The following is a 13,061-nucleotide window of genomic DNA, read 5'->3' as shown; positions in this document are numbered from 1 at the left end:
CAAACAACTTGGTATGAGAGAAAGCTATGAACGTTAAGTGGAGATGATAGCAGGTGTTGAATGAAAGCGATTTTAAAACAATTTTCAAGCTGCTTTTGCCAAGTTCTGCTAGCAAGTGCAATATTGATATGTCTAAAAGTCTGTGTGTGTTTTGTTAAGGTAAAAAATACATGCAGTGGTCATAAGAAAGAACACAGTGGTAAAGCATTGAGAGGAACTCAAACTGCTTTTGGACTCCTTTCACAACTGTTAGCATGAAAAAATTTGAAAGCTTTTCATCATGGCAGCTCAAATAATCTATCTTCTTAGTTTTAAAGCTGCTAGGGACAATGAGTTTTCAGATAAAGACATTGTGTAAACCTGAAATGGTAGAATTATGAGCTTATAGATGTCATTATAGATGCTTATATATGTATATTTCTCCCTCCCTTCATGTCAGAGCTCTGTTTCCCAGTGTTGTTTTCCTCAGACAAGTTCACAAAACATGTCGTTCTCACATTAGATTCTCTCTCAGTGCCAGACAATCCCATAACAAAGTTCTTGCGGGTGTCGTGACTCGGAAAACCTTATTACCTTCCCCACTGTTATATGATTAGCCAATAGCAGCCTTTCTGATCAGTTTTTCCCTTCTCTATCCTATTAGAAATATGTGCTGTTACTGTGTGATTGCCACTTTTCCTTTTTCATGCCAGAGCTCTGGAATAAAATCCACAAAAGATGTTTTGGTCTATTTTGACTTTATTTCATCAGACATACAGTGTACGCTTGAAGATTTCCATAACAGGCCTCATAGATGAATAAATCAGAGATCATTTCCTTGAAAGAAGGTAGAAGTAAAAGGTTAAAATTGCTGCTCGAAATACTGTTTTTAACTCCAGTGCAAACACTCCCTTATTGACATTTTCGGAAAGGTTTCATACATTGCATTGTGGGATGTTGAGTCCTGTAAACAGATGCATCGAAGTGTTTTTACTTCCTCCTACCCTGTTGCTTATATTTGCACCCAAAACATTGCCAAAGCTACTTCCCAACTCATTTCTGGTGTTTTCACGGACTGAGACCTAAAGTGCAATTTTACTGTGCCTGATTTCTCAGAATAGCGCTTTGCTTGCCGCGTTGTTAGCCTTGCCCCTAAAAATCAGGCGTGGTGTAGAGATTGTACCCCCAGTTGGAGGACAGCACGGTGCACATCCGCTACCATAACGGATTACAAAACAGACTTAGCTCCATGGAAAAAGGTGTTTTACATCGCAGGCAGGGTGCATTGCAGATTGCAGAGAGAAGGCTGGTGTTCACCTGCATAAACAGGTTTTTAAACATCTGCATTTTTACCACACAGAGGGCTTGCAATAGTGTGTGGTGCATTACAACCTGCAGTGACCAATCAAAGCTGATGTTCACAGATTCAAAATGATCCCTTACACTTTATGACGGCGTCAGCAGGCTGTGCGTAACACGTGACGCGACATCTTTTTTTCAAAGCACATTATCTTCTATGTATTGATCTATGAGGCTTACACTGGATCTTTATCTTTGCAGCTTTAAACAAAAAAAAAAAAGAGATTGAATGTGTAATTTTGATAGTAATTGGACCGAGTCTAAGAGGATGAAAACTCTCCGCTAAATATGCATCATATTCAAGCCAGACACAAGGTTTAAGACAAAGTTAAATCAAGTTTAAGATGTTAAGATGGTTAAAGCTCTATCGCAGTTGAGTTCACAGGTGATTTGATTACCTGTCGTTGAGGACAACAGAGAGCAACAGGTCCTGTAGAGGGAGCCATTCATCAACTCTGTACCTTCCAGAACTGAACATCTCCTACACACACATATGAGGACAATACATGTAAACAGGCACCTTCCAAGAACTAAAGGACAACATCTCTACATCAGTCTTCCACTAATGTTCCAGTTCAGTGGGTTCAGAAAAAAACAGGACAAACTTTGCAATATTGATCCCGACAATTTTACTGAAGCTAAATCTGCTCAAAGTTTATTGGCTTCTACTTTCGATAGATAATCTAAAATTAATCATACTTTTTGAAAAACCTTTACTTTCAACTTTAATGTTCAAGCTGCTTGATAAAAAACTAATTTATTGTATTGTACTGTATTATTCTGGAGGCTGCACTGATATTGTGTTTTATTCATTAACAGTAATACAACAGCTGTTATATTAAGTGGAGGCTCTTTTGATCTCAACATTGGAGTCCTTCACAAGATGATGATAAAAAAAATTAAATCTTGAGCTATCCACTCGACAATCTGAACGCCTGGCTTTGCTCAGCTGCCGTTTGAATGCTGTGCTGCAGCCCTTTGATCCACTGTAACAAATAGCCATAGCTCTATCTCGCCTCTATTCAGAGTGAAAGGATCTTTAGTAAATTGATGTTTTGCTGGAGCACCTTGAAGGAAAACGGCTGAGCAAAGTGGATTCTCACGAGTCCTTCTGGTCTTCTCCAAAGAAGAGTCCACAGATTCTGCAGCACAGACTTTAACCCTCCCTGTAAGGACACGTGAATTCACACATGAACAGGCAGTGGGATGTTCAAACAGCAGCCACACCAATGAGGAGGATTTATGACAAACATTAGGATAAACAGCTGGCTCAGTTTGAGTTTAGCATGAATCTGACGGAACACAATAACGCTGCGAGGACCCTGTTAGTGCAATTAAATGGAAGCAACACCTACTGTTCAGCATCATCTCAGTGCTGATAACAGAAGGTGGATAAATGCAGACAAACTGTGATTACTGCTGCCTGAATACATTCAATGCAAACTGCAGGCATTTGACCGAAGCAGGTCAGCAGGAAGTTGGAGGGAACAGTTAAGAATAGGCGATGAGAACTACAGTTATGGACAAAAGTATTGGCACCCCCGGAATTTTTCCAGCATGTTTTTGTTATACATAGGGCCATATAAAATCCACGTTAACAGAATCACGGAATCGACCAATGAAAACAAAATCCACTGTTGAACGTGGAAATTGACAGAATCGGGATGAAACGCCATCACTATGAGGAAAATAAAGTTTTTTGATGGGGAAATGTGTCCGGGGACCTCTCTCTTTAGGTGCACCACCCTCACCCCTCCCTTCCTGGCCGCTTCAAACACCATCTAAACCACCAGAAACACCGTCTAAACTGCCAAAAAACTATGCAAATCATCACTCACTCCTAAATACAGCGACACCAGTTCATGCTTAACTTTACTCTGCTCGTTTCTCGTCAAGCTCTGAGGCACGCCGTGAAAACATGATCACCTTCACCTGCTCATAGTGTTTCAACAACATCTCATCAGAGCTACAGAAGATCAAAGTGTTCTGTTGTTGTGGACAAGACCACCGATGCCAGTGATTGTAGAGTCTGAAACATCGTAGGTTCTTGATAACTTGAAAGCTTCTAATACTGTAAAATATTCTGGCCCCTAGTGGTGAAATAACTGATGTATTTTTTTGTCTATTTGTTTTTGTTTAATTATTACAGTCGGCAATGATGTCATTAGGATAATTTCAATTAAGTTAATCAACAATTAATCAATAAACCTGCTCAGATTCAGTAAACCATTGATCCCTGAGGGGAAAGTGGGTGACATTAATGCTGCACATATTATAGATAATTAAAAAGGAGCAGTTAGAATAATCCATGTCAGTACAAATTATATGTACCTTTTTTAATTGTAGCTGACTCATTATTTTAAGTTACATTTTTATTTTTTCACATACATTTTTGTTTAATTAATAATTTTAGTTAGTATTTATTTTGTTTCCTCACAGGAGTTAAAAACTAATATTTTTTGAAGAAATGTAATAATATTTCTAAAAAAAAATACGGAATTTAAAAAAATAATGTGGAAAACATGAATAAAAAAAAAAAAAGGATTTTATAGGGCACTATATACATGTGTTTATTTCCTTTAAGTGCATTGAAAAAACACAAAAAAGCAGAAGAAAAAAGCTAAAATCTACATCATTTTACACAAAATTAAAAAAAATGGACACAAATTTTCCACAATTTTGCTTCTTCAGTTCTCAGACAGTTCTTGGCTCTTTTTTCTCTTCTCCATGCGTGGTGTGACACACAGACACACAACACAAAAGTTGAGCCAACTTATATACATCTTAACTGGCTTCAGGTGTGATTTCTATATTTCCAGCACCTGTTACTTGCCACAGTTGGGTTTAAAGGAGCATCACATGCTTGAAATAAAATGATTTATCCACAATTTTAAAAGCGTGTCAACAATTTTGTCTGTTTTCTTTGGCTTTTTTGTGCTTTTTTCAATGCAAATAAAGGAAATAAACACCTGTATACCAAAAAAAATGGTAGATGTAACACTTTCTGGGAGGAATTGTGTAATTTCTGGAAAAATTCCAGGGTTGCCAATCCTTTCGACCATGACTGTATATCTGTGGAGACGATGAGATAAGGTGTTTCAAAGCAGTTCTCTAGAGTGGCGTGAACATCATTCCCACAGTAGTGCTACTGTGCAAAAGTAGGCAGGAAACTGAGTGTTGGTGAGGAAGTATCACAGGGCCCGAGGAAAAAGATTAACCTTCTGTTCCAAAGAAAATGGGAAGCAATAGAAACATGAAACACTTGAAGGTTCCTTGAATGAATGTTTGTCTTATGGTTGTCAAAACTCAAAGTGATTTGGTAAATGGTAAAAGGACTTCATGTTATAATAATGCTCTCAAGCTGCTGGGGAAGATAAATCACATTTTTTTAAACAGCACCTGTATTATATCCAAAAGTTGTTTTCGTCCATTACCGATGCCAGTGTGAACCAAAAAACTGACGTTTCCATTGTTTCTACAGATTGAAAACCAAAATAAAGCAGTAGCTTATATTGATATTTTGTTACTTCATACCCAAATACATTTGTTTTAGGCTCTTTAAGTCACATGACCATTTGAAAATGACAACAAACTTGTCATAAACAAACTTGACAATTTCAACATTTGTAGGTATATTCTTCCACTTTCCGGAAGATATATCTTTTGATTTATTGATCTTCATCAGTATTATAAAGTACAACAACGTATTGGGGCCACATTAAAATTTAAAAAATCTGGGCACTACCAGATTAAAGAAATAGAATTTTGAGAATAAAGTTGTAATTTGCTGAGAATTAAGTCGTATTTTAATAAAATCTGAATTTTATGAGATTAAAGTAATAATATGTTGAGATTAAAGTTGTAATTTTTCAAGATTAAAGTCGCAATATTTTGAGAATAAAGTCAGAATTTTATTAAATAAAATGCGGTCACTCTCGGTTATAGAGAATGTGGAGCATTTAGTGAGATTATATTTCTCTTTAGGTTTAATTTTGGCCCATCGTCAACCCAAAAAACTTTCAAGTGACTTTGCAGACGTTTGCGTTTATTCCGACAAAAGAACCAGACTGATTTGAAGCAAATAACCTCTTTAGTGGAGGAGAAACTGGCTGGAAGTGGTCGACTTCAGGGTGTTAGTTGCTTTTAATTCAACAGGGAATTCTGAGCGCTACCATTACCAGTTTTTAAATAAACAATTTTAATATCGAAATATTATGACTTTAATCTAATAAAATAACTTTATTCTCAAAACATTACAACTTTAATCTTGTAGTACTCAAATTTCTTCTTATTGTAATGTGGCCCTAATATGCCATTGTTATTAAGAACTGTTAGTTATCATCCCCAGCAGCTTTAATGATCACCGCAGTTGTCCCAAAGTGCTTTACAATATCAGCCATTTTCACCCTATCACACTCACATTCACCCACCAATGGGAGAGAGCTGCCATGCAAGGCACTAATTTACCATCAAGAGGAAATAAGGGTTTTTAGGGTCTCCCCCTTTAAAACACACTTGGAATCGAATCCCAAACTTGTCAATCAGAGGACAACACCCCAAACACTCAAAAAGAAAAGACGTTGTCAGAAACTGGCACTGGTGCCCATAATTTAATCAGACTTTTTAATATTGAGCGACTGCGACCACCAGCTTTTACCGATGACCTTAACATTATTGGATTAAATGTCACGTGGCACTTAATGTCTTGGTAACTCATGTTTTTGTAAAGGTGCTTTTACCGTCATTCTACAACAAAATTGAATTATTAAATTATAGTTCGCAGTAAAAGGTTGAACTGAGCCACTGTGAGTGTTTATGTCAACCCGTTTGGCCAACCTTGACCAGTGTCCCAAACACACCAGTGTATAATTTAGTCTACAGCAAGTTATAGAGACAATTATTACTTTTAATTCAATGAATAGCAGAGTTTTCTGTTGGAATTTGCTCAGAATTGAGTACCACTACTTTAAAAGTGTAAAAATAATTTTCTGAATATAAATATCTAAACCATGACAAAGCATTTGGTTGTGGTGTAATGATTTGTTTTAACAATGATTAATTTTAACGTTTCTTTGTTACCGATTCGATTAATTGATGATATTGGTTCATTTAGAAGGATTCAATCCAAAACAATTTAGTAACTTTATAGCCAAAATAACAATTCAACCAGTGTGACTGTGAAATTAATACCTGAATACTGTACAGTATAGGTGAGCTAAACTAGATTCCTGTTTCTTGTAAGGGAATCATCTTTAAATTATTTATGAACATATATACACCAGTTTAAATTAACAGGACGTTAACTGTTCTGCTCTCATTTTCAATACTCTTTAGGTTTTCAATAAAAATACATATTCGGTTTAACATTCTGCCTGTTTTTCCCAATATAAAAGTAATACAAAATTAAAATAAAAAATTAAGCGAAAACAAGATCTGTTCTGGTTAAATGAGCAGTGGTTGAATCTTCGTTTTAACTTGATGGCTTCTTGCAGTGCTAATGCTAACGAGCTAATGCTACATGTGCTGCTGCTGCTGCAGTGAATGCTGCCAGAAGGTTCTGGTGGTTGACTCCTTTATAATATCGTCGTCTGTGCAAAAGCCAAAGTGTTTCCACATACTGGACCCCAAAGTTGGATAATTGATCAATTTCTCGTTCTCTGGCTTCTTCGCTGGTGTGTGGCTATGACGTCATAGACAGCCGACAGGAACGGCTGCAACGTCTTTACTATTAAAAAAGCTTTTAAAGCACATCATTACAAAATCTGCCATGCTTAAATCCAATGCGTTGTTTCCTTGTATTGATACAATCGATAGATTACCTTTAAAACGATTTTAGATCAATGTGTGTCACCCAGAAGGCCAACTTGCCGAGCACAGATCAATGTAGTTGAATCGTAGGAAGATAAATTGATTCATCTATCTAATGGATGACCTTTAACATTAGTAAATAAGTTGTTCCAGTTTATGGGCTCTGTGCCCATGTCATGCACTGTCATGTTTGGCTCTCACACTGTTCACTTCCTCCTGAGGTCATTGGGGTTGGCAGGAGGCTGCATTTGAAGGTGTGTGTGTGTATAAATGCACTGACCTGCCAGCTGAAGTTGGGTGCTGAGTCATACGAGATGCCCACAGGGACCAGGCTGACATCTGGGACAGAACCTGCTTTGATGAGGTGCCTAATGCGACCCAGCCACTGGCCGCCCTGGCCAGACTCTGCTGACACACCGACACTCACGGCCTGGCCCTCAAGCAGCAGCTCACGTACCAGCTGAGGGAGGAGGAGTAGGGAAAGGGTGAGGATAAAAACAGTAAAGTTAATAGGTTCAGAGCAAAGGAACCATTACACCAAACACAGGCAACACTTTTTAGAATATACATGAGCAATACAGCAAAGTAGACCTTTGGGGTATTACAGAAAGCCAAATAATAGAGTTTAGAGGGAATGTGGAGCAAAAATAGACAAAATGTAGTAAACAGTCAGGATAAGGAGCAGAAAAAGAAAAAAAAAGAGCTCTGGGGGCCTCCTTTTGTCATTCACAGATATTTTCCTTGGTAATGTCTCTACACTTACAGACTGGACAAATTCAATTACCATTGAATTCCAACGAAGCAGGCCAGAACTCAAACCAAAAAGGTCTATTACCATTGAAATACAGCCTTCAAACATGGACAAACTGGCTCACTAACATTAACAGTCACTGAATGTAAACCAGCCAACAGAATCAAACTAGCTATAGGTTATTAATATTTACACTATTTACAGTTTAACCTTTGCACTGTTTTCCTCTTTAATTCTGTCTTATGAGCAGCATCCCTTTCTCTTTAACATATCTCTCTAACCTTTGCATCTGAGGTTGCTTCAATTGATTGTATTCACAGTGAGTTGCCTCTTTTAACTTGTAAAAAGTCAATAATTGCCTTACAAATGCAGACTCCTGTGGAGAGCGGTAAGTGAGCAGACGAGAGACGGAGATGCGTTGAATCACTTTACTCTCCACATCATATATGAATATAAACTCAGCAGCGAGAGAGGTCCGAAGCGTCACACATGTAAACCTGGAAACACAAAACCGCAACATCTCTCCCTTAAAGGTACAGACCTTTGACGAATGTCTTTCCAGTGTATTTGTGAGTCACCACACTCCCATGAATAGTTGCTATGACAAGTTTTTCCCGCATGTTTTTTCAGTTTAGATTACATGTGGTAAACTCAAAGCCCGAGGCCCAAATCCAGCCCTTTAAAGCATCTAATTCTGCCTACAGGATCAGGTAAAAGTGACAGAAAAACACAAATAATTGTGTAAATTACAAAATAATTAAATTCTAGATATCTAAGCCTCTCCAAATACACATGGATACAAATTTCCCAAGCATATATTTCATGATGGCAGTCATTTTCTAAAATGATTCTACTAAATTAAATAATTGTTCATAATATCAAGGAAATGTAAGTGAATTTAAGTTTAAGGTCCATGCTTGTATATTGTCAGTCTCATATACTCTATATGTAATTTTTACCTGAAAATGCAAACTCTGGCACATTAATGTTAAAACTCCTCTTTTTCCTGCCTAAAATCTGTGGCCCACTTGAGATCAAAGGAGTCTGTATTTGGCCCCTGAACAAAAATGAGTTTGACACCCCTGCTTTAGAAGTATTATCCAGCATTGCAACACATCCTGCAGGAACCATAGTTTATCAAGTCATTGCAATAAACAAAAAATGCTTCCCAAGTCACGTCCGATTTCTTCTAAAATTGTCCAGGAGTTACAGTTATCTTGTATTTTCCCCCTTTTTTAACTTTTACAGTGACTTTTAGCCATTTATTTCTAATGTGAAATGCTCCAAGCATTCTCATTGGTCAAAATTGCTTCATATTCATCCAATTGCCGATCCATCAACAAATGCTTCAACACAAGTTATAAAAATGTTTTCAACGGATTTACACAACCCACAAAAATTATCAGTTGCAAATAGAATCTGCAAAAACCAGCAGAAAATTGCCATCTATGATTATTGATTACATGTGCCAACTCACACCACACAGACAATGACACAAGCATGACCACATCAACACACAAGACAAACTTTGATTTTTCTGTTTGGTATTGCTGACCAACACTTGACTGTGACCCCCATTCTTCTCATTTTTCTGCTTTCGTCATATTTCTTTGTCCCTCCAGCAACCTCCTAAGCTCCAGTCCCTGTTTCCATATCCAGGGCAGAGGGTAATTTAGGGTATGAATATTATTTGGGAAAAGGCTGGTGAATGAGCGATGACGGTTGGGAGAAATTACAGCTTGCATTCTGACTGTGATAACACACCAGCATGGAGGAAAATGAAAGGCGCCTGTGTACAAGCGTGTACGAATTGAACCAAATGCATACAGGCAAAAACAAATGTCAGGGCAAGGCACATTTTACTCACCCCCTAATTTTCTATAATTACCTGCTGTCTATTAGACGTTTTTCAGGAAAACGCATTAGCAACATGCTTCCTTACTTCAGGTTCAGCACCAACAGCAAAGGTTCTTGCTTTTTAGTCTGGAAAGCTGATGATGAGCTAGATTATGGTCCCCGACTGACAGAAATAAGCATATTTTAATTGCTGAGAGCTAAACAATGACCAGAACTTAAACAGAAAAATTACACCCAAGCTCTAATAAATGCCAATAAAAAAAGTATAGTAGTTTATGTACGGTCAGGAAGCAACAAATATCGTATTTAGACGGCTTTAGATGTCTTTCTTGTATAAAATGCTAAATGCAGGTAAATGGCTCATGTGGTGGCTACTGCTGAGCTTAATAACAAGCTATTTACAAACATGTTCCGGTTCTATGAATAATATGAGTGAGATGTCTCACTATGGAATGCACTCCCATCTGCAGCCCTCCGAAGCATTTTTCTCAATCTGCCAATCCTGATTGGCTGGTGAAATGTCCGTCCGCCAGGGACACTCCCACCTCCTATAAGAGGAGGCGGCGGACGGGCACACATTATTCAAAACAAGCACCTCTTCTCACTTGCCCAAGCAAGAAGGGTTGTCTGGTGAGACATCTCACTCATATTACTCATAGAACTGGGGTTATGTAAATAACCTAAAGTTCTATTTCATAAAATTTTGTGAGATGTCTCATTATGGAATGTGGTAGCTCCCTTATTGCAGACATGCTTATCGAGCGAAGACAAGCCTGCATGGCAGAGGTCTGTACACATTAGGACAGTAAAACTTGTGCCACGCATGAGGAGGCCCTCTTAGGAGGTGGGAGTGTCCTTGGTGGATGAACACGTTTCACCAGCCAATCAGGATTAGCAGATTGAGAAAAATGCTTCTGAGGGCTACAGATGGGAGTGCATCCCATAGTAAGACATCTCACAAAATATTATGAAATAGAATAAACATTTACAAGATAATTCACAAAAGGACAACAAAAGTACAGAAAATACCCCAAAACACAGAGCAGGGCTACAAAAATACACAAAAGACAGCAAAGATACCCAAATTACTCCAAAATACACAAGACGACTACAAAAATACAGAAGATATGCAACAAAACTACACAAAAATGTCTCTAAACACACAAAATGACAACAAGAATAGACAATATGACTCATAACATACACAACAAGAGCAAAAAACCCAAACAAAATGAAAAAAAATGAAAAAAATTATTTTTGATGCCCCACTTGAACCCTCTGTACCACAGAGCACATTTAACTTTTTTTTTTTTAACTACTGTCAATTATAGAACAATATATTTTTATTTAGATACATCTCCATACGAAGTCCAAAATGCAGCTTTTTTTAATTTTGTGTTTCATTTATTTTCTGCAGGTCTAACTGATTGTCTGATCAATATTTCCCTTTGTTTTTTTTTTTTTACAATCTCATTAATTAGATATTGTTATAATAGTGGTCTAGGCCAAATAACTTACAGAGGTCATGACGCATGCATGCAGGGGATCCATCTCGGCATCCTGCTCAGTCAGTAGGGAGGGGGGAAGTAGGACAACACCCACTTTCTGGAGGATTGCTCTGCAAAGACATATGGACCAAGTGTTTTTAGCGGGCAAAATTTGTGTGTGTGTTTTAAATGCTGTGCTGCAAACATTGTGTTATCTTGACAATGTATTTATTCTGCATTAAATCACTTTACACCCTGAAAAAGAGCAAGCGGGTCAAAAAAAGGATGGACAGATGGGTTGATGTATTACTGAATTTATTGACATCTGGTGAAACTTATTAATCTGCTCTTATTGTAAACTGTGTGTATTAAGTTCATATTATGTTCTATGCAGCATCGTCTTGTTTAATCCAATTAATAAGACGTATAAAGACTTTTGACTCTCTTTCTCTTTCTCTCTGTGTTTGTGTGTGAAGGGATCACAGATAGTGCTAGTTGCAGGAGTGACTGAATATTTTCACACAATGGTAAAAATAAAACAAAAATCACTGTGTGTGAGTGAGTGAGATTACCTCAGAATGGAGCTTTTAATTTGAAGGGGACAAAACGTGTAAGGCACTCTCACGTTGTGACAGAAGAGCGTGAGAGCGATGAGGGCGTAGTCGACGAGGCTCTGACGAACATGGATGTAAACCAGCAACGATCCCTCCTATGAAACACAGGCAGCTTTAACTTATTCACATTGTTATGCATCACAGCAGCCACACACTACTGAGGTGAGGTGAGGCACAGATTAGAAATGGATTTCTGTGATCTTTTATTTAATCGGTATTGTGATTACAAACCCTGCAATCCTCAGATCCTTTCACGCCGATGGAATTTCAATAACATTTATCATTTAGAAATCAGCAGAAAGACAGAATCTGACTCTATATTTCTTTCTCTGTTGAGAAAAACATAGGCAGAGGTAACATATCTGTGCGACGACAGTACGTCTCTTTTAGCAGGCTGCCCGAGCAAGTCGCTTAAGACACTTCAGCTGGTTCAAAATGCTACAGCACGTGTACTGACTAAAACTAGGAGAAGAGATCACATTACTCCTGTATTAGCCTCTCTGCATTGGCTTCCCATAAAATATAGAATAGAATTCAAGATTCTTCTTCTCACTTATAAAGCCCTAAATGGACAGGCACCAGTCTATCTCAAGGAGCTTGTAGTGCAATACAATCCCCCCAGAACACTACGCTCTCAAAATGCTGGACTACTCGTTGTTCCATTTGTCTCTAAAAGTAGTATAGGAGGAAGAGCTTTCAGTTATCAGGCCCCACTTCTCTGGAACCACCATGTATGTGCATATACATATATATGCATATGTGTGTATCCATAAAATGGAGAGTCCGTCCTTAAGACTGCTCTACTGTAAAGTGTCTTGAGATACCATTGGTTATGATTTGGCACTATACAAATAAAAGATTGATTGATTGATTGATTGATACGTGCAGACCTTCACACCTCAGTTGGACTAACTTCCTTCATATGTCCAAAAATACCTACATTACTCTGCCCACGATCTCTGGAGTTGTATTTGATTTATTTAGACACAAAAATGTCACTTTAAATACTGAAGACCAGCTTTGTTTGAAATGTTTGTTCTAATTTGGTTAAAATTAACAATAAAGGATTAACAAACTAATAAAATCAAACAAAGAATGAAAACAAATTTAAACCAAAACAGAAAAATACATACAAAAAGAAAAAAAGTTATAATATATATATGGAATACCAATTGGCCAGCATTTTATAAATAAAACTACATTTAA

At 37.6% G+C, this 13,061-nt stretch overlaps 1 protein-coding gene across 4 annotated transcripts in view; it reads right to left on the bottom strand.

Moving 5' to 3' along the window:
* gpat2 (glycerol-3-phosphate acyltransferase 2, mitochondrial) overlaps positions 1–13,061 on the bottom strand; it is a 54,441-nt gene that overhangs the window by 22,097 nt on the left and 19,283 nt on the right. For all 4 annotated transcript variants that reach the window (XM_028457290.1, XM_028457291.1, XM_028457293.1 and 1 more), the window contains 5 exons: positions 11,814–11,950; positions 11,273–11,372; positions 7,427–7,606; positions 2,406–2,504; positions 1,737–1,819 (listed from right to left, as the gene is read on the bottom strand). In XM_028457290.1, the coding sequence (XP_028313091.1) occupies positions 1,737–1,819; positions 2,406–2,504; positions 7,427–7,606; positions 11,273–11,372; positions 11,814–11,950 (599 nt within the window). The remainder of the gene's footprint in view (positions 1–1,736; positions 1,820–2,405; positions 2,505–7,426; positions 7,607–11,272; positions 11,373–11,813; positions 11,951–13,061) is intronic.

Source organism: Gouania willdenowi, chromosome 9, assembly GCF_900634775.1.
Source record: "Gouania willdenowi chromosome 9, fGouWil2.1, whole genome shotgun sequence".
NCBI classification, from domain to species: domain Eukaryota; kingdom Metazoa; phylum Chordata; class Actinopteri; order Blenniiformes; family Gobiesocidae; genus Gouania; species Gouania willdenowi.
Note: the sequence above shows the minus strand (reverse complement) of the source record. Positions and strands in the feature narration are given on the sequence as shown.